This window comes from Marmota marmota, unplaced genomic scaffold (genome assembly GCF_001458135.2).
Source record: "Marmota marmota marmota unplaced genomic scaffold, marMar, whole genome shotgun sequence".
Taxonomy (NCBI): Eukaryota; Metazoa; Chordata; class Mammalia; order Rodentia; family Sciuridae; genus Marmota; species Marmota marmota.
The window spans coordinates 2,402,021-2,428,686 of record NW_026000079.1 but is presented as its reverse complement, the minus strand read 5'-3'; the positions used below and the strand labels follow the sequence as shown (position 1 = coordinate 2,428,686).

At 34.8% G+C, this 26,666-nt stretch overlaps 1 protein-coding gene across 5 annotated transcripts in view; it reads right to left on the bottom strand.

Annotated features, from left to right (window-relative positions):
- Ash1l (ASH1 like histone lysine methyltransferase) overlaps positions 1 to 26,666 on the bottom strand; it is a 173,359-nt gene that overhangs the window by 65,663 nt on the left and 81,030 nt on the right. For 4 of the 5 annotated variants that reach the window (XM_015502764.2, XM_048814726.1, XM_015502765.2 and 1 more), the window contains 2 exons: positions 18,094 to 18,838; positions 11,043 to 11,222 (listed from right to left, as the gene is read on the bottom strand). In XM_015502764.2, the coding sequence (XP_015358250.1) occupies positions 11,043 to 11,222; positions 18,094 to 18,838 (925 nt within the window). The remainder of the gene's footprint in view (positions 1 to 11,042; positions 11,223 to 18,093; positions 18,839 to 26,666) is intronic. The other variant, XM_048814727.1, reaches the window with a different exon arrangement.

Here is a 26,666-nt window from a genome sequence, read left to right as displayed (position 1 = left end):
AACAAAATAAAAATTTGTAGGGCTAGGGTTGGGGCTCAGTGGTAGAGGCACGTGTGAGGCAGGGGTTTGACTGTCAGCACCACATAAAAATGAATGTATAAAATAAAGGTATAAAAAATTTGTGAAGACTGTTATGATTTTAATCCAAATGAGGTGCAAGATTATGAAACAGATACACTTAAATACAGTGTAATGAATTCAAATGAGAACATACAGATAAAAGTTTTTCGTTACTGGCAAATGAAATGTACAAACATAACTGATAATGCAATTATAATGCATAATTGTATGCATGTGTCCCAAACAGAATTACTGTTTGGGACACATGCATACAAGTACATGAAGATTGTGTGTATATACACATGAAGTATAAGCATTCCAAGAAAAAATTTGGCATTTATTCTATCTTGATGAATATAAACATGATGAACTGAAATATTTATTTCCTTATATTTATTACAGAGTGAAAGGGCAGATGCTATTCTTAGCATTTAATTTTTTTTCTAAGATTTAAAATCATATATTATATTTTAGGAATTCAGGCAGTTGATTCTCTAAATATTTAAAAGATGTTGCTAGAGTCTAGAGAGCATACAAGTTGCACAAAGTGAGATCCTGTACAAAAGAAGCTTAGAGTTTGATAGAATAACAAACATCAATGCAAACGCCTAGATAACACACCACAAAATGATAAAACTTTTAATACCGAGGATTGAACTCAGGGGCACTCTACCACTGAGCCACGTCCTCAGCCCTATTTTGCATTTTATTTAGAGACAGGGTCTCACTGAGTTACTCAATGCCTCACTTTTGATGAGGCTGGCTTTGAATTCGTGATCACTCTGCTTCGGTCTCTTTTGACAAAACTCTTTTCCTTTATAATTTTTAAATTTGTTCTAATTAGGGGCTGGGGATGTGGCTCAAGCGGTAGCGCGCTCGCCTGGCATGCGTGCGGCCCGGGTTCGATCCTCAGCACCACATACAAACAAAGATGTTGTGTCCGCCGAGAACTAAAATAAATAAATAAATAAATATTTAAAAAAAAAAAAAATTTGTTCTAATTAGTTATATGTGATAGTAGAATGCATTTATGCACTTTGATAAATCATACATAAATGGGGTATAATTTCTGATTGTACATATGCAGAATCACATCATACAGTCATATATGTACATAAGGTAATAATGTCTGTTTTATCCGATTAGCCTTCTTATCTCCATATCCCCTCACCTCCCTTCACTCTCCTCTACCTAAACTGACTATTCTTCCCTAGCATAGGCCCCTAACTCTCATTGTAAATTAGCACCCGCATATCAGAGAAAACATTTGGCCTTTGGTTTTCTGGGATTTTGTTAGCATGATATTCTCTAATTCCATCCATTTACCTGCAGGTGCCATAATTTCATTCTTCTTTAAAGCTGAGTAATATTCCATTGGGAAAAAAATAAATACACCCACACACACATACCATGTTTTCTTTTTCCATTCATCTGTTGAAGGGCACCCTAGGTTGGTTCCATAGTTAGCTATTGTGACTTGAGCTGCTATAAACACTGACATGGCTGTGTCATTGCAGTATGATGATTTTAAGTCCTTTGGGTATAAACCGAGGAGTGGGATAGTTTGGTCAAATGGCGGTTCCATTTCAAGTTTTCTGAGGAGTCTCCATACTGCTTTCCAAAGTGGTTGAACCAATTTGCAGTCCCAACAACAATGTATGAGTGTACCTTTTCCCCCACATCCTCGCCAAAACATTTATTATTGCTTGTACTCTTGATGATTGCTATTCTGACTGGTAGTTTTGATTTGCATTTCTCTAACTGCTAGAGATGATGGACATTTTTTCATATGTTTGTTGATAGATTATATTTCTTCTTCTGTGAAGTGTCCATTGGTTCCTTAGCCCATTTATTGATTGGGTTATTTGTTCTTTTGGTGTTAAGTTTTTTGAGTTCTTTATATATCCTGAGATTAGTGCTCTAAGGGGCACGTGGTAAAGATTTTTTCCCATTCTGTAGGCTTTCTCATCACGTTATTGATTATTTCCTTTGCCAACAAGAAGCTTTTTAGTTTGAATCCATCCCATTTATTGATTCTTGATTTTACTTTTTGTACTTTAGGAGTCTTGTAAAGGAAGTCAGATCCTAGGCTGACATAGTGAAGATTTGGGCCTACTTTTTTTGATCCACTTTGAGTTGATTTTTGTGCAGGGTGAGAGACAGAGGTTTAATTTCATTTTCATTTTAAAATTCTTTTTTTGGATGGACACAATGTCTTTATTTGTTTATTTTTATGTGGTGCTGGGGATTGAACCCAGTGCTTCACACATGGTAGGCAAGCACCCTACCATTGAGCCACAACCCCAGCCCTAATTTCATTTTCTTATATGTGGCTTTCCTTTTGTTCCAGTACCATTTATTAAATAGGCTCTTTTCTCCAGTGAATGCTTCTGGCATGTTTGTCTAGTAGGAGATAACTGTTTTTGTGTGGGTTTGTCTATGTTTCTACTATTCTGTACCACTGGTCTACGTGTATGATAAAACTCTTAATACTACTTTCTACATCGAACCACTAAATTCTACAAAAACCAAAAGGAATGTAAAAATAATTGCAACTAAAAGAAACTAAGACTACTTTAACATGAAGAATTTCAGATCTTGAATGAGGTTTGAAAGGATGTGGCAAGAGGAAAGACGGAAGGTATACTATGTAGAACAATCACCTAGGATGAAAACCAAGAGAAAAGGGAAGTGGAGAAGTGATCAGATATTGTAGCTTAAGGCCCGTTAATGGAGCTAAGACTAGAAAAATAGGCTACACTATATCCTTTACTATCACTGAAGTATTGGTTCCAAGAATCTTAGTAAATAAGAAATCATGAGGTTGAGGCAGGAGGATGACAAGTTTGAGGCCAGCTTCATTAACTCAGTGATGACTCTCAGCAACCTATCAAGAGTCTGTTGCAAAACAATAATAAGGAGCTGGAATTGAAACTTATTAGTAAAGTATTCAATTCTTAGTACCAACAAAAAGAAAAAGTTCAAGTTTATACCATACTGTACTTTAAATCTTTTTTTTTTTTTTTTTTGGTACCAGCGATTGAAACAAGAGAACTTAACCATACTTTATTTTAGAGACAGGGTGTCTCACTGAGGTGCTTAGGGCCTCACTAAATTGCTGTGCCTGGCTTTGAACTTGTGATCCTCCTGCCTCAGGCTCCTAAACCACTGGGATTACAGGCATGCACCACCATGCCTGGCTAAATCTTTTTAGAGTATACTTGTACTTATTAAAAGAAAAAAGCTTATAGTGAAACAACATGCCATGTTATGCTGGCAGCTGCCACATACATCTCATGTTGAACTACTGTATCTTGGTTCCATCACTTTCTTTTACGCTTGACTTGATCTCATGATGTTATGTTTTTCTTGATCCTATGGACAAAAGACTATACCTTATAGTCTACTTGTATATAGAATCCAAGATTATGTATATACATCCTATGAGGTTCACAAAAGAAAATGTACAATGTATAATGATGCATGCTGCTATTAAGGCCATGCATGGTTGCACAACAATGTAATATATTTTTATTTTATTGCTATTGATGCTGGACTTGTACATATTAGGCCTTATTTTAAATTTTTAGATTAAATCTCCTCAAGTTTCTCAGTCTGGCCTTAAACTTGGCAATCTTCCTGCCTTAATCTCCCAAACAAGTGGGATTACAGACATGTACCACCATGGCCTAATTCTGGTTTTGCCAAAAATAACCTGTATGTTTTCAGCAAATCAGTTACCATCTCATTGGCTTCAGTTTTCCCATCTATCAAAAATGAAGGATTAGATGTAGAAGAATCGAGGCCATTTCCAGTACTAAAATTTTCATATTGTGATTTTCCTTCAAGACAAGCATAGGAAATTATGTTAGTCAGCTTTCTCATGTGAAAAAAAATACCTGAAATAAGTAATTTATAAGGAGGAAAGATTTACTTTGGTCCAGTTTCAGAGGTTTTAGTCCAAGGTCACTTTTGGCCCTGTTGTTTTTGGCCTGTGATGGCACAGTATATAATGATAGGAACATGTGGTGAAGACCTGGTTTAAATCATGGTAGTCAGGAAGTGGAGAACAAGGGTCTAGGGTTTCAATAATGATTTCCTCATCTCCCAAAGGCTGGTAACCAAGCCTTATCACAAGAGCATTTATGACACAATTTTGAAAATTCTAGTACACAAATTAGCACATTATCAATCACAAAAGTGAAGTTCGTACAAATCTAAGGGTGTTCAAGATCATATGACAAAAACTACAGAACTCTGATAAAATATATCAAAGAATTGGGAGTTGGGGATGTAGCTCAGTAGTAGATTGCTTGCCTAGCATGTGTGAGGCACTGAGTTCCCCCCATCCCCAGCATCATCTGATTTGTTAAAAAACAAACAAACAAACAAACAAACAACAACAACAACAAAACTAAATAAGTGGGAAGATGTGATGTATTTGATCTTTGTTCATTTGTTCCAGCTTCCTGGCATATGTACAACTCCTAAAACCCAGAGAATCACCAAAGGGATGAGTGCTTCTTATATATGGTACAGAGATGACTGTTAGCTGGCAGCCCCTAGGTAGCTTTAGGATGAGGTCACAGAAAAGACCAAGATATGCTTAGTGTGTTGCGACTTTTAGTCTACCCACTCCATCTTCAGGGTTGGGACAGGTCAGGTTAAATTGATCATCAATGGCCCATGATTTAATTAATTATGCCAATGTAATGAAGTCTTCAAAAATCACAAAATAACTAAATCTGGAGAGCTTCTACACAGAGGTTATGGGAACGTGACACATTCTACAATGGCATGAAGATTCTGTGCCTTTTTCCAAATACATGTCTCATTTCACCTAGGGCCTTTGCATATCTCTTATAACATGGTAAATATGAGTGGTTTCCCGAGTTTTCTGAGTCATGCTAGCCAATTAAATAGGACCCAAGGAGGGAACTGTGGGAAACCTGATTAATAGTTTGTCAGAAGTCTACACTTATATCTGGAGCTTGTAATTAGCAGCTCAAATTGTGTGTGTGTGTGTGTGTGTGTGGAAGAGTGGGGGATAGGGGTTGGGGTTGGCTGAAATTCTCACTCGGTGGAACTGGAATCTATTTCCTGGTAGACAGTGTCAGAAATGAATTAAATTTGAGGGTACCCATCAGGTAACCAGTGAGATTTCTGGGTAGGGAGAAATCCCCATGCATTTAGTTGACAGATGTCACAAAGATAGTCTGCATTGTGAAAATATAGTAAGAGGGCTGGGATTGTGGCTCAGAGGTAGAGTGCTTGTCTAGCATATGTGAGGCACTGGGTTTGATCCTCAGTACCACATAAATATAAAATAAAGATATTGTGTCCACCTATAACTAAAAAAGGAAAAAAAATATAGTAAGAGAAAGTAAGTTTGTTTAGTGACATCCTTAGAAGACAAACCCCTTGTTCATGGATAGAGATAATCAGTATCAGAGCACTCGCCTCGCATGTGCAAGGCCCTGGGTTTGATCCTCAGCACCACATAAATAAACAAAATAAAGATATTGTGTTCAACTATAACTAAAAAATAAATATTAAAAAAATTTATATTTATAGAGAGACGCAAATATCCAGAAAAGCTAACAAATCTCATAAAAATGGGCAAAGGAACTGAACAGATAGCTCAACAAAGACAGAACAGGGCATCATAAAGGCTTGTAATTTCACAGGAGGTTCAAAACATTGAAGCAAGCCTTAACAATTTAGGAGATCATGTCTCAAAAAGTAAAAAGGGTTGGGGATATAGCTCAGTGGTAAAGTGCCCCTGTGTTCAATCCCTAGTACCACAAAGAAGAAAATGAAGCGAAAAATTACAACAGAAACCAACAACAAAAAAAGATGATGACACAGATAGCAAGCAACAAGGATACAATGAATCAGAATCATGAGATGCACTACACAGCTACCAATGGGGCCAAAACCAAAACACTGACAACACAAGAAATGCTAGTGAGGTTTGTAGAACAATAGAAATTTTCACCAACTGCTGTTGGGAATGCAAAATGGTAGAGTCTCTTTGGAAAACAGTTTAGTGGATTTTTTTTTTTTTTAAAACAAAACTAAACATACTACTACTATCTGATCCTGCCATGTACTTCTTGATCTTTACCAAAGTGAAATGAAAACCTACCATCCACACAAAATCCATGCATGTATATTTGTAGCAGGTTTCATTCCCAACTGTCAAAACATGGATGCAACCAAGATGTCCTTCAGTAGGTGAAGGATAAACTGTGGCATATCTAGATAATGAAATATTCGGCAATTTAAAAAAAAATAAGAGCTATCAAGCCTTATAAGACATGGAGGAAACTTAAATACATATTGCTAAGTAAAAGAAGCCATTCTGAAAAGGCTACATACTATGATCCCAACCATATGACATTCTAGAATAGGCAACATTATGGAGACACGCAATGTTAAGGATCAGTGGCCCACTGCCAGGGTAGAGATGACAAGGCAGAAGATATATAGGGGCAGTAAAACTCTTTTGTATGATACTACAGTGGTAGAAATATGTCATTAATACATTTGTCAACCCCCCCCCCAGAATATACAACTCCAAGAGTAAATCCTAGTTGAAACAATGGAGTTTGGGTGATTATGATATAGGTTCATGAATTTTAACAAATGTTAATACTGTAACATGGTGAGGAATGTCTATAATGAGGAGACTGTTCATGTGTCAGAAAAGCAGGTATAAACAAACTCCCATTCAGCTTTTCTTTGAATCTAAAATTACACTAAAAAATCATCCATTAATTAAAGTACACAAATCTACATTACATACAGAAAATGGTGTGAGAATCAGTATTCATCCCAGTCTACACCATTGCATTTAAACTGGATTTGTAGTCTGAGATATGTCTGAAGTATTTCAGAGAAAAACAAACCATGTTCTGGTTCTAAATTATGTGTAAGAAAGGAATTCTCATGAAATAACCCTAAGTCTCTGAGACATCACAATTTAGTAGTAAAACAACAGTGGTATGATGTCTAAGTGCTGATGGTTATGGCAATGATTATATCAACAGTTTTGGCAAGTTTCAATGAATCCTGTAACTTTTTTGTTTTTACCTGTTTTACCATCCTTATAGACTAAAAGAATATTAAAGCACTTAGAAAATTTAAAATGATGTATCAAATATAAGATGATACCATGATTTTATTATCAAAATACATATAATCCTTAGGATATGACAACTGCATAAACATTACTTAATGATTACATATTATATAATGACATATTATTTTTATAAGGATTACATGTTTCCATATGTACATATGATTGCCATGAATATAAAGAGTATTCTGTAAGCTTTAAAATCACAGCATCACAGGATGAGGCTCAGTGTTAAAGAGTGTTTGCCTAGCATGTAGGAGGTATGATCAATCCCCAGAACTGCCAAAAACAAAACAAAACAAAACAACAACAAAAAAAGCATCAATGAGTCCAGGACCTAACTTTCACTCCCTATGATCTCCCTTTAGTTTCATTTTAATATAAAGAATTTAATATAAAGAATTTTCATGATCTTAAAATTTCCAACATTCTTCCGTGGGTGTCATATCTTAGTTCATAACATTTCTTTTATTCTATAATACCAAAAAAGGCATGCTGCTTCCTAAATGGGTCTCTAATTTCTATTATCTCCTCATCTAATTAATCTTTTAAACTGACAATGTGGTTTTTATCTTGATTAATTTTTGATTGAATCATATTCTCCCTTGATAGCCTGCCAGAGCACAGAGGACTTTTCGACTTTTCTTGTAGTAAAAACCATTCTGTATTTTATTTAAATATTTGATAAATATCATTATACAAGTGTCAAGACATATTGCATGTATAATACCAAGTGTGAACCCTAATGTAAACTATGGACTTTAGATGATAATGATGTATTAGTGTAAGTAGACTGATTGATTGACTTTTTGGTAATGGGGATTTAACCCAGGGTACTTTACCACTGAGCACATCCCCATTCCTTATGTATGTATATTGAGACAAGGTTTTGTTAATTGCTTAGGGAGTCACTAAATTGCTGTGGCTGGCTTTGCACTTGCAATGCTTCTGTGGATCTCAGTCTCCTGAGTCCCTGGAATCAAAGGTGTGTGACAACACCCAGCTAAGTGCACTGACTATAATAAAAATGTTGTGTTATAATACTGAGTATACATGTGTAAGGAGAGAGAACATAAGGAAACTCTTCTTTCTACTTAATTTTGCTATTAATCTACAATTGCTCTAAAAATTAAGTTTATTAAACATATTGGTACCAATAGGAAACAGCAGCTCACAAAAATGCACAAACAAACAACAACAAAAGAACAGGCTCCACAGTTTTTAACAATGCATACAGAAAGTTGGGCATGGTGGTGTGCACTTGTAATTCCAGCTATTCAGCAGGCTGAGGCAAGACAAGTTCAAGGCCAGGTGTGGCAACTTAGTGAGACCCTGAGTCAAAAATAAAAACTAAAGGGCTGGGAATACAGTTCAGTTGGTAGAGTGCTTGTCTTACATGCACAAGACCCTGGGTTCCATCCCCAGCACCACAGGTGGAAAAAAAAAAAAAAAAAAGGCACAGGGTCAGGTGTGGTGGCACATGCCTATAATCCCAGCAATTTGAAAAGTTGAGGTAGAAGGATTTCAAGTACACAATTAGTGAAACCCTGTCTCAAAATAAATTAAAAAAAGAGCAAAGGATGTGGCTCAGTGGTTGAGTGCTCCTGGGTTTAATCCCTGATACAAGAAAAAGAATATAAAATACTCCAGAATAAGCCATTTTCCCCCCTAATTATTTCTGCAAGACAAAGAGCTACTTGTCACATAAATACAGTAATATTTCACTTTGATAATGCAATCTTTGTTTGATTAGAGACATTTATAAACATTAATGTGGTGGATTATCCTAATCTTTTGATGCACAGTATGATTCCCTGGGGATTAAACCCAGGCATTACACATGTAAAACAAATATTCTACCACTGAGCTATATCCTCAACCCCATTATTTTCTAACATTACCGTTTTAAATTTTTTTGTTTTTTATTGATTTTGTGGTGATGGATGTCAAACTCAAGGACTTCACCCATGTTATACAAGCATTCTAGTATAGAAGTACCTCCCTATCCATACAGTGTGATTTTTTGGGGGAGTGGGTACCAGGGATTAAATTTAGCGGCACTCGACCACTGAGCCATATCCCCAGACCTATTTTGTATTTTATTTAGAGATAGGGTCTCACTGAGTTGCTTAGCACTTCATTTTGCTTCAGCCTCCCAAGTGGCTGGGATTATAGGTGTGCACCACCATGCCTGGCCCTATAGTAAGATATTTATTAGTATTTTACTTGTCATTTTAAAAGAATTAAGAAAAAGAACAGAAATAAAACTTAAACTTTAGTAGAAAGCTTGTTAAACATACTTTAGCTTTTCTATATCTAGAATAATTTGCTTTAAAATTATGACTTATTAGATGTATTGCAAAGTGTATTTCTATTTTCTCATTAGTACTGAGAGAATCCTGATTTCTTTCTTTTTTTGGTACCAGGGAGTGAACATTAGGGGTATTTAACCACGGAGCCATATCCCCAGCCCATTTTATTTTTTATTTCAAGGCAGAGTCTTGCTAAGATGCTTAGGGCCTTTTTAAACTTCTGAGGCTGGCCTCAAATTTTGCCTCAGTCTCACAAGACACTGGGATTAGAGGCGTATGCCACCATGGCCAATTTTCCTTTTTATAGTACTGGGGATTTAATCCAGGGGTGCTTTACTACTGAGCTACATTCCCAATCCTTCTTCTTTTTCATTTTGAGATAGGGTCTTGCTAAGTTGCTTACAGCCTTGCTAAATTGTTGATGCTGGTCTTGAACTTGTGATTCTCTGGCTTCAACGTCCCAAACTGCTGGTATTACAGGCCTGTGCCACTGTGCCTGGCTATAAAGCTAATACATTACAGAAACCCTGAGTTGTGAGCTGTTCCAATATATGCAAAATCTTTGCATTCCATTATGTACCTTTTTACATGCTGTTCTGATTGTAATAGCCTTTTGTGCCTGTCAAACTGCTATCAAACTCCCCAAATCTAACAATTATATGAACTACTACCCCTTTTTAATTTTGCGCTGGTGACTGAATCCTGGGGTGCTTAACCACTGAACCACATCTCCACCCTTTTATTTTGAGTTGGGTCTCGATAAGTCACTTAAGGTCTTGCCAAGGCTGGCTTTGAATCTGTGATTCTCCCACTTTAGCCTACCAAGTTGCTGGGATTATAGGCGTTTGCCAATGTGCCTGGCTGTATGGACGACTTCTTACTAAATTATACAATGGAAATCTCTTTGGTGCTTTGTCAAGGGCATATGAAATTGTTCAAACTAAGGAGAGAGCATTTTTTATTCTGGCAAAACTGGTTGAAAATAAAGTAGTTCACTCTTAATATCATTTTAGTTTAAATGGCATTTTAGTGCCATTTTCTTTATTGTTAATTAACAAAAAAGGCACCATTAGAGCTGGGTGTGTTGGCACATACCCATTATCCCTACTATTTGAGAACCAAGGCAGGAAGATTATAAGTATGAAGCTAGCCCAGGCAACTTACTTGGACCAAATTTCAAAAAAATTAAAAGGTTTGGGATTTCATTCAGGATTAAGAATGTTTTTTGAGTTCAAACCCCAATACCAGAAAATAGAACAAATCAAAAATTAAAAAAAAAAAATTTCATCATTAGATTCAAACTATAGGAACATAATCTAAAAAGGTAGAGAGAATATAAAGATCAGGGAAAATAAACCCTGTACGATGTAGTACAGCATAATGAGTACAGTGAACTATTAAGGTATTTAAGATAAGACTGATATTTGCAATACATTAATATTATTTTTTGATTGACAAAGGGTCTTTTTCAAACAAGAGAGAATAACAGGTATTTTAAAGGATGCCAGCTGACAGTTACTACTACTTACTCTGTAGTTTTGTAAACGTCAGAATACAGCCCTGCTTTCTGATACTTCTTCTTTGGGGGACGTGGGGCCTTCTTTTCCCTTGGGATGAGAGAGAGCACAGGCTGCAAGGTACTTTCAGGTTCAGGAGGTTTGATTAGGGTTTCAGGAGGACTGGGAATCTCTACTGGTGCTTCTGTAAAGCTAGAAAGAGAAGTTTAAAGATGACTTTATTGTGAAAAAGAAATCTTCTGCAAAGGACTATTTAAAAAAACAATCGTAACAATTTTTAAAAAGGAGATGGGGACTTCCTCATCTGGCCACATTAAAATGAATGACACCACATTTAACTTTCTGACAAAAGCTAACAGAAATAAGGTAAACTACCAGAAATATAGAGGAAAAATTATGAAAGTTATTAAACACTGGATAACAGTGTTACCCTATGATCCCTGAGAAAATGGGGGCGGGGAAAAGTGAGTCATATAATCATCTTGCTTTTCTAAGAATGACTACGCAGGAATAGGCCAAGCACAGAATAGTCAAATAGATGAGTTGAACAGAGACAAATACTAGTATGGAGAGAATAAGGTAGCTGGAATTTTGAAGCTATAGAAAATAACTCCAGAAATTATTATATTGCTATATACTAAAGTGTCCATGCAAAGGACAAAATTCAATGTGGCTGAACAAAGGATTCAGAGAATTATAAGCTGAATAATAGAGTTCACATATGTTGACAGATACTTAAATTCTATAGGCAGAATGGAAAGACATAGTCTAATACTCAAGGCTTTCAATAGAGATTCTAGTAGGCAATGTTAACAACTATAGTAGAAATTCATTATTCCTGGAATAAAGATCAGTCGTAACAAAGTTTAAAAACAAATTTCAAAATGAAAGTTAGTCCACAACCAATTTAGCTGCCTCTCAAGAACCCAGTGAGCTATATCTGCAGCACATGGCTCTCAAAATAAAGGAAAACCAACAAAACCCAGACATATTAAATAATATGATATTCATAATAGAAATAAAAATTTCTAACACATGCTAAAATGTAGGAAAATGAAACGTGGGGGGGAAATAATCCATCAGAAATCAGAGGGAAAAAACCCTTTAAATTCAATTACAAGTATCATTAAGAATTTAGAGGAAAATTTGATCACGAGCATCATAATGGGGGGGGGATATGGAATACATTAAAGAGGAGAGAGATGGAATACACTAAAAAATTGAACACTGAGAATTGGAAAATTCAGACTAAAATGAAAAAACTGAGTCTAGAGTGATTAACAGCAAAGTAAACATTATAGAAAAAAATATCAGTGAACTTGAGGACACAACAGAAAAAACCCACACTGATACAGAGATAAATTAAAAGGGTGCAAAAAAAAAAAAAAATAGAATCAACAATCTAGGGGACAACATAAAGCAACTGGAATCGTGGAATGAATCCTAGAGAAAACTAGGACTAGAAACCTAAACTACTGAAATAAAACATACAAAGAAATAATTAAGGAAAAAACAATAAAATCTGAACACACAAGGTTGAAACATTCAAAGTAAACAAGTACACAATGAAAAATAATGAGTCTGGCTAAAAAAATTTCCCAATTTGATAAAAAATATAAACAAAGTTAAAAACAAGCAAGATAGAAAACAAATGAAAAAATAAGGCATATAATGATAAACTTACTGAAAACTAGTGATAAAAAAGTTGGTGGAGGACACTATTATAAAAAGAGATATAAAAAGAATGAACCATCTTATGTCTGAAACAATGAAGCTAGAAGGTGGTCGTGGGGGGGAGCCTGATAAAAAGAATTCCAAATTGAGCAAAAACATCTTATGAAAAATGAAAGGAAATTCTGGTTGAGAGAAAAATAAATAGATATACTACCACTTATCATTCAGTAGAAATCACATACAAAATACACATAAGCAAAAAGACTAATATAACATGGGGACCTAAGCAATGACACAGCAGGAAGTTTTCTAGATTTTTTTCCTGACTCTTACATAAAAGACAAAAAGAAAAAAAAGATTGGAATGGATAAAGTCACAAACTAACTCTTCTCACATCTCACACAATTGTCTGTATAGAAAAACCCAAGGAATCCACAAAATCAGAAACTAGAATTTAATTAGTTTAGCAGTTACAAAATGCAGTATCAAATTCAATTTCCTTCCTTTTTACTGGGGATTGAATCTCCAGTCCTTTTTAAATTTTTGTTTATTTGTTTGTTTGTTTTTTCCTGGTACCCAGGGGCACTTAATCCCTTTCTTTTTTTTCCCCTTTTTTCTTTCTTTCTTTTTTTTTTTTGTGGTGGGGATTGAACCCAGGGCCTTGTACATATGAGGCAAGCACTCTACCAACTGAGCTATAGCCCCAGCCCCCCAGGTCTTTTATATTTATTTTGAGATAGGTTTTGCTAAGTGGCTTAGGGACTCCTTAAAATTGCTGAGGCTGGCTTTGAATTCTCCATCCTCTGGCCTCAGCCTCCAGAGCTGCTGGGATTACAGATGTGTGCCATCATGCCTGGTTTCTTTTTTGGGGTATAGGGGGAAGGGGTGGTGTTGCCAGGGATTGAACTCAGGGGGATCAATCTTCCACTGAGCCAGGTCCCCAGTCCTATTTTTCCTCTCCCTGTGGTGCTGGGAATTGAACCCAGGGCCTTGTGAATGCAAGGCAAGCACTCTACCAACTAAGCCATATCCCTCAACCCCCACCCCGCCCTATTTTATATTTTATTTAGAGGCAGGGTTTCACTGAGTTGCTTAGTCCTTGCCTTTGCTGAGGTTGGCTTAACCTCTGGAGCTGCTGGGGTTGCGCCACTGTGCTCAACTTTTCATTTTGAGAGAGGTTCCTGCTAACTTTCTTAGGGGCTCAAAGAAGCAAGATAACCAAAAATTTAAATGGAAGTAAACACTAGAAAAAATTTGGAGTACTCATCTGAGTTCAAGAGTTCGTATAGAAGCTGGACATGGTAGCACATGCCTGTAATCTCAGCGACTGACTTTGGAGGCTGAGAAAGAAAGACAGCAAGCTCAAGATCAGCTTCAGCAACTAGCAGGTCCCTAAAGCAACTTGTGAGACCCTCTCTTAAAATAGAAAATAGGGGATGTTGCTCACATGGTAAAGTGTCTCTGGGTTAAACCCTTAGTACCAAAAATAAAATTGTAAAAGCCCTAGGGAAGGGTGGTGTTTTAAAATTCACCTATTTCTTTTCAGAAACATGATTTGATTATAATTTTTTTTTTCTGAGCACAGAGCAAGGTTCATAACTATTAAATTATTCCTCTGTATTGTGGTTTGTTAGCATTAACAATACTTACCAAAATCTTTATCGTAGCACATGAGGCTTTTGGCATAATCTGGCCGTTAACTAGATTCATTTTAGACCATTCTTTTTGTTTTACTCTGTTTTGGCCAAAACAATAACAACAAAACCCCCAACAAAACAAAAAATCCAAACCAAACAACAAGAAAACTACTTGAATTCACTTCCTTAAAATATTCACCCTAAAATGTTAGCCCTGGACTTATTAATTTAAATAACAGATATTCAGATTTTTAGCTCATGTCACCATTTTCTCAGGGAAACTAGGCCAATTGACTGTATCATTTACATTCATAATTCCAAGTAATCCTTCATAAAAGGCTGTGAACTATAAAATCCACAAACATAGGCAAAGTATTTATATTTGTTCATCACTGTATCCAACCCCAAGCACATACAATAATCTTTAAATAAAAAATTACAGAATTAATAAATGAACAAATAACTATGATTTAACAAGAACATATAGGCTTCAATGAAAAGTAAAAAAAAAAAAAAAAAGCTTGCGGTCTCTAGGAATTCACTATGTGATATTCTTTCCTATATAATCAAGGGCAGAAATTATATCTTTCCCTTCATAATCATCTTGAGTACCAGAACACAATTTGTGGAAATATGTGTGTGTGTTTAATGTCACTGATTATGATACCAGAATTTCCTGCAACAAAAGGTTAATCTGAACTAAAACGGATTCTTTGAATCACATTTTTAAGGTGAATCTTCCTAAAGCGAAAGGTCACAATGTCTCTAACTACTTTGAAGGCAGAAATCATTCTACTCATAGGTGTTTTAAAGTTTCAGTAATTGAGATAGTATTATAGTGATATCAGAAAAGACTCAGAACAAAATTTTTCTAAGACTCCTCTCACTTAACTTTCCTATGTACATACATAAATACACTACAGTGAATTTCCACATCATGTACAACTACGAGACTGGGATCGTAATTAGAATAAGATGTACTCCTTGTTTGTATAAATATGTCAAAATATACTCTACTGTCATGAGTAACTAAAGAGAACAAATAAAAAAAGAAAGAAGAAAAAAAAGATTCAAATCTAGAAAAAAATTGTATGACAAAGTTATAGCAAATAAGTAAGGAAAGGATAAATTCATCAATAAATGATGGTAGGAGTACCATTTAAATATCTGAGAAGATAATTAAATCTCTAAGTCATATCTAACACAAAGTAAATTTCATCTGAGGTTCAAAAGCTAAATATTAAAAAGAGAGGACATAGCCCATTCAAAGAAAATAATTAAGTAAATTATGAAATGATCTTACCATGGACTAAGGTCATTCTAAATGTACTTATTATAAAAGATCTCTTAAGTTATAATAGGCATAACTCAGTAGTAGAGTGCTTGCCTAGCATCCATGAGGCTCTGAGTTCAATCCCAGTAAGTTGGGGAAAAAAGTTAAAGTTATAAAAAATGAATGTTTAGTTTATTACCATTTACATTAAATAACAGTTTTGCAGGTGTACATATTCTGTAAACGCACAGTACAAGGTAGAGAAGGATATACATGTATTAAATGAGACTTTATTATTTTTTTTGAAAAAAACTTGTTGGTGCTAGGGATTGATCCCAGGGGCATTTAGCCACTGAGTCACATTCCCACCCTTTTTGTTTTTTTATTTTGAGACAGGGTTTTGCTAAGTTGCCAAGGGCCTTGCTAAGTTTCGAAGGCTGGCTTTGAACGTGTATTCTTTATACCTCATCCTCCCAAGTCACTGGGATTATAAAACGTGAGCCACTGTACCTAGCTGACACTTTACTTTTGAATGAGTAAACTATTAGTTTTCACTGAATTACCAGCATGTGTTATACTCTTGGGGGGAAAAAAAAAATCACACACACATTCTCTAGGAGGGGAAAAAAAAAAAGATGATGATTGCGATGGTGCACACCTATAGTCCAAGCTGAGGGAGGGAGAGAGGATCACTTGAGCCCTTGAGAGATAAGCATGGGCAACATAGGGAGAAAGTAAAATATTTTGTCAAGATGTATGCATAGAGAATGGCCAAAACAAAACAAAACAAAAAAAACCTCTCTAAACATGATTCATTCATGCAGAAGACAGAGAATATAAATAAGAATTAAACACTGGGGATGTAGAAGTAGTAAAGTAGTAGAGCATTTACATGGCATCTGTAAAGTCCGGGATTTCGTTTATAGCAACTCACATACCGTGCTATTACCACACAAATATACGTATTTATGTTACATTACATTAAAAAGCCACTTAAAAATGGTGAATGTTGTATCGATTCATTTAAAAATGTGAAATAATCAATGCCAAAACCAATGTTTTTACAAACTATTTTCTTCTAAGATTTTATTGTTGTGTTTTTTTTAGGTCTTAAATTTAGATCTTTGATCTATCTTGAGTTAAACTTCATATATGGTGCTAAACATCTAATTTCATTATTTTACATTTGGATTTCCAGTTTTTCTTGCATCCTTTACTGAAAAACCTGTCTTTTCCCCACTGAGCAGTTTTGACATCTCTGTCAAAAATCATTTGACCATATATGCAAAAACTTATTTCTGTGCTCTCGTCTATTTCATTGGTCTAGACTATGTCTATATTATATTCTAGCACCACAATTGATTACCATATCTTTGTAGCAAATACAGATAGGTTGGACTTTGGAAATATCAGAAAATTTTGTACACTGAAAACCAGTATCATTATAGTAAAAAGACAAAAAATGGCAACCAAGACAGAATGTGGAAATATTACAAAACATATATCTAATAAGAAAAAAATATCCAGAATATTGAGAAATTTAAAACTCAATAATAAAAAACAACCTAATTAAAAAATTTGCACAAAAGAATAAGCACAAAATGTTCAACAATATTAATAGAGAAATGCAAACATAAAATTCATTGAGATACTATCATATACCCATTAGGACAGCCAGTATCAAAAAGCCAGAAAATAAGTATCTGTAAAGATGTGAGGTAACTGAAATACACTGTTGGGAGGAATGCACAATAGTATGATGCTATGGAAAATAGTATGGCAGTTCTTCAAAAAACTGAAAATACAATTATCATAAAGGACTGTATGCAGGGTCTCAAATAGATCTTTTGTTCATCAAACATTTTCACAGTAGTATTACATTATATAAACTTGGGTTGGTCAACCCATGGTGCTGGCCAAAGGGGAGAAGATGAAGTTTTTATTTAATGGGTACAGATTGACTTTTGCGTGAATGAATGAAAAGAGTTAGAGATGGATAGTGGTAAAGATTACATAATACTATGAATGTATTTAACACTACCAAAATGCAAACTTTATCAGACAATACATGAGTCACTAGGTTCAATCCTCAGCATATAAAACCAATCCAAAACAAAAACAACTGAAACATCAAATGTACGTTCAGGAAAATAATAAAGGATCTGTTGGGATATACAACAAAAGGATTATGTTTGGTGATTTCTGCTTTCTGCTCTATCTCTTTTGGTAAAAAGTAAAGTACATAAAAAGGATACTATGAAGAAAGTAAAATTAACATGCTGGAAGATTTAAAAATAGATTATTGGACAAAAAGTTGAGAGCACATAGAAGATAGCATAATATAACAGTGTGATACAAGAGCAGGTCTTACACAGTAAAAAGAAATATTTCAAAATTACCAGAATAACACACTCATGTAGGTACATTAGATTTTTACAATGCAAGTTTGCTCTACTTATAATACTTTAAATAAAGTTACCTTTTATTATTATCTTGCTCTTCTTCCTCTGGTAATGGCTTCTGCTTTTTCCGGGTCGGTTCTTCCAACAGCCAGTTTTTCCTCTTTAATCCCTTCTTATGTTCTGCATTCAGATTTACACTCTGAACAACAGCCTCAATAACATCGGTGACTGTATCAGGACTGAGATGCAATGCTAATCCTTCTTCACCTTCATTCAATTCTGGGCTGACAAACTGGGCAGCCTGGAATGCTTGCATTGATACCACAGCCTGGAGGGGACACTTCCGAGGTCGGCCTGGTCTGCGTTTCACAAAGTTATTCCCTGTCCTGGCCTGCCTTTGAAGTTTTTTGGCTTTTAAAATTTTATTGACATGGTCCAAGTTTTTCTTGGTGGCCAAGATTTTGTCATAATTGCACATTTTCCGAGCTTGGCGCTGCATAGCTTCTACTACACTTCTCTTGATATGATGAGGGGAACAGGTGCTTGTTGTCAACCTCTCAGAAAGGAGTGAGATGCTGTTACTGCAAGAGTCACTTGGGACTGCAGGCACTAGAAGACTATCTGATTTTCCCACGGTTCGTTCCTTGCTATGGATATGGCCTGGACTGGAGGAAGGTGGTACAGAAGCAGTTGCAATTACAGCATCAATATTTTTTTCCATGGGCTCTTGGTCCTCATGTTGTACCATCCGCTGTAGCAGACTATCCACAGAGTCATCCACTGGAGCAACCAATCTTGGACTTCGGGATGGAACTCCATTTACTAAAAAACACAACAAATCACACAGACAAAAGTCTAAACTTATTACACTGATATTAGACAAGTAACAGTGCTTTCATCTTCCAAGAATAAACATGGTAATACCACATGAATTTATATTTCACAGCTAAGTTTATTTTCTTGATTCAAATAAGCATATTAAAATAAAAATTATAGCCAGGTGTGGTGATGCATGCCTGCAATTCTATTGACTCAGTAGGCTGACGCATCAGGATCAAATGTTCAAGGACAACCTCGGCAACTTACCAAAGCCCTAAGCAACTCAGTGAGACAGTCTCAAAATAAAAAAATAAAACGGCCGGGAATGTAGTTCAGCAATAAAAGTGCCTCTGGGTTCAATACCCAGTACCCAAAATAAAATAAAATAAAATTGACCCAGGTATCCTCAATAATATGTGGATTTTAACAATTCTTAAAATTTAAAAATGAAGACATGGTAGTGCACACCTGTAATCCCAACCAATTGGAATGCTGAAGCAGGAGAATCAAAAGTTGAAGGTAAGCCTCAGCCAAATTAGCAAAGCCCTAAGTAACTTAGTGAGATCCTGTTTCAAAATTTAAAAAGGCGCTAGTAATGTGACTCAGTAGGAAAGTGCCTTTGGGTTCAATCCCCAGTACCACAACAATGACAACAAGAATTCTATGAGATGAGGGTCAGAAATAAATTATAATTTTTTAAAAATGAAGGCTTGTCAAGGAACTAACAGTTAAATATGGGATGAAGATCTAAACTTTAATTATAGATTATATTTCTAGAATAGTGCTGGGTTCAAGTGCAAAGGACTGGGAGGGACATCAACTTTTTGGGAAAAGTTTTAAAATTGGAATAGATAAAACATTTGCATTATCTATTTAAAATGAATACATGTTAAAGGAAACATTGTAAAAAATAAGTGATACTAAATAAACTATTAGGAGCCCAAAGATTTTGTAATCTTTGTTCTAAGATCACTCAGTACACCCCCCCCCCCCTTTTTTTTTNAATCCCCCCCCCCCCCTTTTTTTTTTAAATAAATGGAACTGGTGATTACATCTAGGGCTTATCGGGCACTAGGCAAGCCACTCTACCATTGAGCCAAATCCTCTGTCCTTTTAAAATTTTCTTTTTTGAGGCAGGATGTCACTAAGTTACTCAGGCTGGCCTTGAACTCATATTCCTCCTATTTCAGCCACCTGTGTGGCTGGCATTAACAGGCGTGTGCCACTGTGCCCAACTCCTCTGAAGAAGCCACTCTGTATGTTGCCATACCATAGGTCATATCATAGGTCATATTTCTCTAATCAATGAATTTATCAATGACTTCAAACAGTACTGTATATAAATAAGTGAATAAAATAAGGTCCATCAAAAACTGAAAATTTTTTGTTCAGTGTTACTATTCTAGATACTCCTTTTAATAATTCTAGTCATTCTAGATGCCTATCTCATGAAGACAACAATGAAATTTTCTTCAAATTATCAATAACGTTCAAATAACAGTTTTCAAACTTTCATCTATAATATTCATACCAATTTTCAGTTTTATCTAAAAATTTCTAGAATGAAAAAAGGACCTCTTCCTTATTCCCAATCTTAAATGTTATAGTTTCTAAAGGCTCTATATTATCATGCTATACTCTCTTTGGAAATGCATTTAACTATCTATCCTCTGTTCAGATGTCTCCTGATCTCTAATACACCTTTCTTCTAATTTTGTATTTTTTTCATGTCCACAGAATTCTTAAACTCATATTTACATCTTACTTCTCTCCTCCAGAGTCCCTAAACCAGTGGAAGATACCATAAATCCAACCATTCAAACGGTAAATACTGACCACAAATCGTGTGGCAGGAATTTGGATATAGAAATTCAGGCCACTTTATCCATTCTTTTTCTTTCCACAAATCATAAAATTTTAATCTCATGCTAGTTGACCCACTGAATCTATCCACTCTTCTTTCTTTTTGTCCCACTTTTTTCAAAACAACCATTCTTTAAATTTTTTTTAAAAGTTGTAGATGGTGGACACAACACATTTATCTTTTAGTTTTATACAGTGCTAAGAATTGAACCCAGTGCCTCACACGTGCTAGGTGAGCACTCTACCACTGAGCTACAACCCCAGCCCCTCCATTTTTTTTTATTGATGCATTATAGTTCTACTGATGGGATTTGTTATTACATATCTGTATATACACACAATACACTTTATACTACAATGACCATGGATCAAGCTAATGATATCTTCCTCCCCTTAAGAAATAGCCTAACTGCTTGTGGTGCTATTAAAAGGTGTACATAAATCGTTTGAAGTTTCTCTTATCAAGTAGTAGAGTCTACTTCCCTTTCACTTGAATATTGATACAGCTCAACTCATAACCAATTGCAAACATCAACCACCAGATATGTGAATGAGGAGGTCTTTGAAATAACTTTAGTTTGCCACAATCTGGTTACAATTATACGAGAGATCACAAGAAATTTGAGATAATAAGTGTTTGATATAAATTTAGGGTGATTTGTCAATCAAAAATAGAAAGTGGAACCCTGTTCTTTATACTTGTACTCTCATCACCCTACAAATCATTCTTCATGTGGTAGACTGAGCGATCTTTAAAAAAAAAAAAAAAAAAAAAACAACCAGAACCTTTATAGTTTCAACTTATGTTTAAAAATGCTTAAAAAAACCTATCAGTTGGCTATGGTGATACACATTTGTAATCGCAGTGATTCAGGAGGTTGAGGTAGGAGGATCACCAAGATTGAGGCCATCCTCAGCAAGTAGACAAGACCTTATCTCAAAACTTATATAAAGTGTTGAGGATGTAGCTCAGTGGTAGTTGAGTGCCCTTGGGTTCAATCTCCAACACTGATTCGGGTAGAGAAGAGTGTTTTAATCAATAAAAACAACTTCCAAATTATTACCATGATTTCCTTCAGTTCTATTATAATAGTACTCTATTTAGAACCATCAATTCTGAAATAAATAACTTCAATTCCTCAAAAGAACTTCAGTTCTTTCTGAACTTCAGGCCATTAAACATATTGTTCTCTCTGCCTGGAATAATCTTTTCCCACAAATTCATCTGCTTAATTACTATTAATCATAAAATTTACAGTGAGAATATGACTTCATTAAGGACGACTTCCCCCCTCAAACAGATCTCAACCTTAAATTAGGTCCCTTATTAAGAACTGCCATGATACTTTCTTCTGTTATAGCACTAATCATAATTCTAATTAGTGGTTTAATGCATATAACTTTCAAACAATGTTTGGACCATAGGTAAGGCAATGAGTAGTCAAATTCATTAAATTCATTTTAGAGACAGGGTGTCCCCGAGATGTGTAGGGCCTCACTAAGTTGCTGAGGCTGGCTTTGATGCCATGATCCTCTTCCTCAGGCTCTGGAGCTGCTGGGATTACAGGTGTGCACCACCATTCCAAGCAGCACTTCATATTTTAAATTGTTCACATATTCTCAAATTCAGGCTTGCCAATTTTCTTGATGTCTAGGAAACAAGGCTGGGTAGCATATGTTTTATTTTTAATTAATTTCAATGTGGTGAGATTAAACATATCCCTTTTATATATAAATTTAAGGAGTTTTGATAAGCATGTTGTCTCCACTACAATGAATACATTTCCCTAAAAAGTTCTCTGTCCCCTTTCCATAGATCATCATTCCATCCCACAATCGTAATCAAAGAAGGGGGTAAAAACTACTAGATGTGCTTTCTCTTACTATGGATGCAATTTGTTTCTTTAGGATTTCATGTAAATAGCAAGACATGAGTATGTACTCTAGTGTCTGGCTTTATTCACATAGCACCATTTTGAGATTCCTTCATTTCTATATTCCCTTTTTACTGTTTCTAATCACATATTTCTTTGTATGATAATATAACTTTGAGTTGTATTATCAGTTTTTGTTGCTTTTTAAAAATTTTCATCATTGTTACAGGGTAGAAATAATGACTTGTAACAGATTTAATCTGCACTCCCCTGATGTTGAACATGTTTTCATGACTTCATTTATTGGCAAAATTGTCCCTCCCCACTCTCATCCTTAATGGGGATCAAACCCAGGACACCTTAAGCATTCTAGGCAAAAGTACTACCAATGATCTACATTCCATGGCCTCATCAGCATTCTTTATGAGAAGATTCTATCCAAAATTTTTGCTGATTATTTTTAGTGGTTTCTTTCACTCTCTAGTTCGCTTTTACATTACTTTTTAAATGTTTTTTGAATGACAAAGTTTTAAAATTTTATAAAATAAAATTTCTTGTAAGGTCCTTATATTTTGTACTATTTAAGAAATCTCTGAATATTATAAGGTCATGAAGATTTTCTCCTTTGTTTTCTTCTAAACATTTTACAGTTTCAGAAACTTCAGAGATTGTAAGAACAATATCAAATTAAATTTTATACATGGTATGAGATAAGCAGTCAATAATCCCTTTTTCCCATTAAGATAACTAGTTTACAGCACTATTTTTTGAAAAGACTATCCTTACCCAATTGAAATAGTCGTATTTGTCAAAAATCAACTGAAAGTCAAAATATACATAGGAGTATCTGTTTTGGGACTATATTGTTCCACTGAATGACATGTGTATACTTAAACCACTGTCACACTGTCTTGATTAGTACAGCTTTATAAATAAGTTTTGATATCAGTTAGTGGAAATCTCCAATTTTGTTTCTCAAAAATGTGAAAGTGTTTGGTTTTTTTAGGACCCATACATTTCTATACAAATCAACTTGTCAATTTATATAAAAATCCTGATTTTATTCAGAACCCACTGAATTTACAGATTGGGAGAAAACTCACATCTTAACAGCACTGAATCTTCCAAGCAGTGATCCAACATCTCTCTCCATTACTTATTCTTTATCAAAAACTGCATGTACTTTTTATTATACAGATAATGTACATATTTTGCCAGATTGATCCTTAAGTTTTTCATGGCTTTTAATAGAATTGTAATTGTTATTTTGTTTATATTTGATTCTATAACTGTTCACTGATCCGATATAGCAATACAATGATTTGTATATATTCAACTTAAACTCACAGAAATCCTGTTAAACTCATTTATTTGACTCCTTTCCTTCTTTCTTTCCTATCTGTATAAAACTTAAGAATTTCTTTTTATTACCTTATTGCAATGGTTAGGACTTTGTTAAAATGTTGAATATAAGTGATGAGAGTAGTGGCAATCTTTACCTTGTTCCCAATCACAAGGGGAAAACAGTCTTTCATCATTAAGTAAGTATTAGGTAAACTGTAGGTTCTTCTGTAGCTATACTTTATCAGGCTGAGAAAATTCTAGTCTATTACTATTTTTCTTCTTAAGTTTTAAATATTGTCAAATGCATTTTATAAATGTACTTAAAAATTATGTGATTTTTCTTATTTCCTGTTAAATTCAGAAAAAAAAAAATGTTACTTGATTTCTCAATGTTAACCAAACATTGGAGCTGGGAGTGGTGGCGCATACCTGTAATCCTAGTGGCTCTGGAGGCTGAGGCAGGAGGATTGCAAGTTCAAAGCAAGCCTTAGCAACTTACGGAGCCCCTAAGCAACTCAGCAAGACGCCCGACTTTAAAAAAGGGCTGGGGATGTGGCTCAGTGGTTAAGTGCCCTTGGGTTCAACTCTCAGTACAAAACAAAACAAAATGTTTAACTTTGTATTCTTGAAATAAACTCACTTGGTTATAGTGTAGTATATTATCCACTTTTTAATACTGGATTCCATTTGATAATTTTTTGCATCCACATTCAGAAATTACTAGCCTGGTGTATTCTTGTAACACTTTTGCTAGGGCAATATGGGAAATATTGACCTCATAAAATGAACCTGAAAAAGCTCCATATTTTGTGAAAAAATTTGTATGTAATTATTATTTTTTCCTTAAGTGGTTGACAGAATTTTTTATTAAAACTACTGGGTTTTGAGTTCAAATTGCCTAAAGATTTTTAATTTTGATTTCCTTAATGAAATCAGGAATATTTTAGATTATTTTTTTAATCTTTGTTTACTTATTTTTATGTGCTGCTGAGGAACGAACTCAATCGCTCACATGTGTGAAGCAAGTGCTCTGCCACTGAGCCACAACCCAGTCCAGTTATTTATTCGTGATTGCTTTGATTATTTCTAAGAGTATATTCCTTATATCTACCTTCTTAATTTATTTGTATGAAGATTTTTTCCTATGAATTCATAATTATTTTTAAAAATTACATGATCATAAAAACAAAAAATATTAAAAGGCAAAATAAGTAATGCACACACTTGATAAAAATCAAACAGTACAAAATGGCAAACAGTAAAAACACATCTTTATACCACTTCAGAGTCCTAGCCAAAATCTCTCCAAAAACTTTCACAATGTTTCAACACTTTGGTTAGGAATGTGTAAATGTTTTTCCCACTTTTCCAGCTTTGATCTTGCACTATTAACTTATTTTTTTCATTTAAAAAAATTTGTTAGTTCTAATCAGTTATACATGACAGAAAAAACATCTTGCACTCATTGCACACAATTGGAGTGAAATTTTTCACATCTCTGGTTGTGTATTTGCATGAAAATATTTGTGCTATTACTGTTACCCTTTCAAAGGAAGGATGATTTGTTTGAAGCCCCTTCATTCATTCCTGAAACTGTTGTCTTTTTGCTTTCTTACTTCTTTTGGTCAGAACTCTTTGTTTTTGTTTTTTAGTACATACACAAGTATTTCCCAAAGAACCAGCGAAATTTTCGATTTTGTATTTATTTCGGCTTTTATATTTATAATTTTCTTCTTTCTAATGTGGGTCTGTTTTCTTTTTCTAGCTTCCTAAAGGTAAAAGTAATGTGGATCACTTATTCAGACCTTTTTTCTGGGTACTGGGGATTGAACTCAGGGACACTCAACCACTGAGCCACATCCCCAACCCTATTTTGTATTTATTTAGAAACAAGGTCTCACTGAGTTGCTTAGTGACTTGCTTTTTCCTCAGAAAAAGGTGCTAAGCAATTAAGTTGAGACCCTGTTTTTTCTAAATAAAATACAAAATAGGGCTGGGGATGTGGCTCCATGGTTGTGTGCCCCTGAGTTCCTGAGTCTGGCTTTGAACTCTAGATCCTCTTCCCTCAACTTCCCAAGCTGCTGGGATTACGGGCATGCACCACCACACCAGGCTCAGATCTTTGTTTTTTTAAAACATTGCCTTAGGTGTAATTTCCCAAGTTTTTATATACTTTTATTTCAAAATATTTTATAACTTAGTTTTTGGGAATTCCTGATTGACTTATGGGTTATTTAGAAGTGTGTTAATTTCCACATAGGGAATTTCAAAGTATCTTATTGTTATTGAATTTTAATGTAATTCTATTGTCTGAAAATATTATGTGCATGAGATAAAACTTTAAAAAATTTTTAAGACATTTTATGACCCCAAATATAATGGTATCTTAGGAAAACTGCAAGCACACATCAAAAAGACATGGGGAAAATGTGTGTAATATATTCATTCATATTTGTTGATAACTTCTGGCACTTTTTATTTCTGTGGTGGGTCTATGCTTGCCTCCACGGTTTCCTTTCTATCTGAAGAACTTCCTTTAGCATTTATGCTACTGTAGGTCTTCTGGGAAAAGAGCCTTTAAAGTTTTTGTTTTTCTGTTCATGTTAAGGTTACCTTCATTTGTGAAGAATATTTTCACTGATTAAAGAATTGTAAATTGACAAAAACTTTTTCAAAACTTGAAAGACATAATTATTGTTTTTTAAGAGCACAAAGTAGTCACATTTTAAAAATCAATAACAATCTCTACA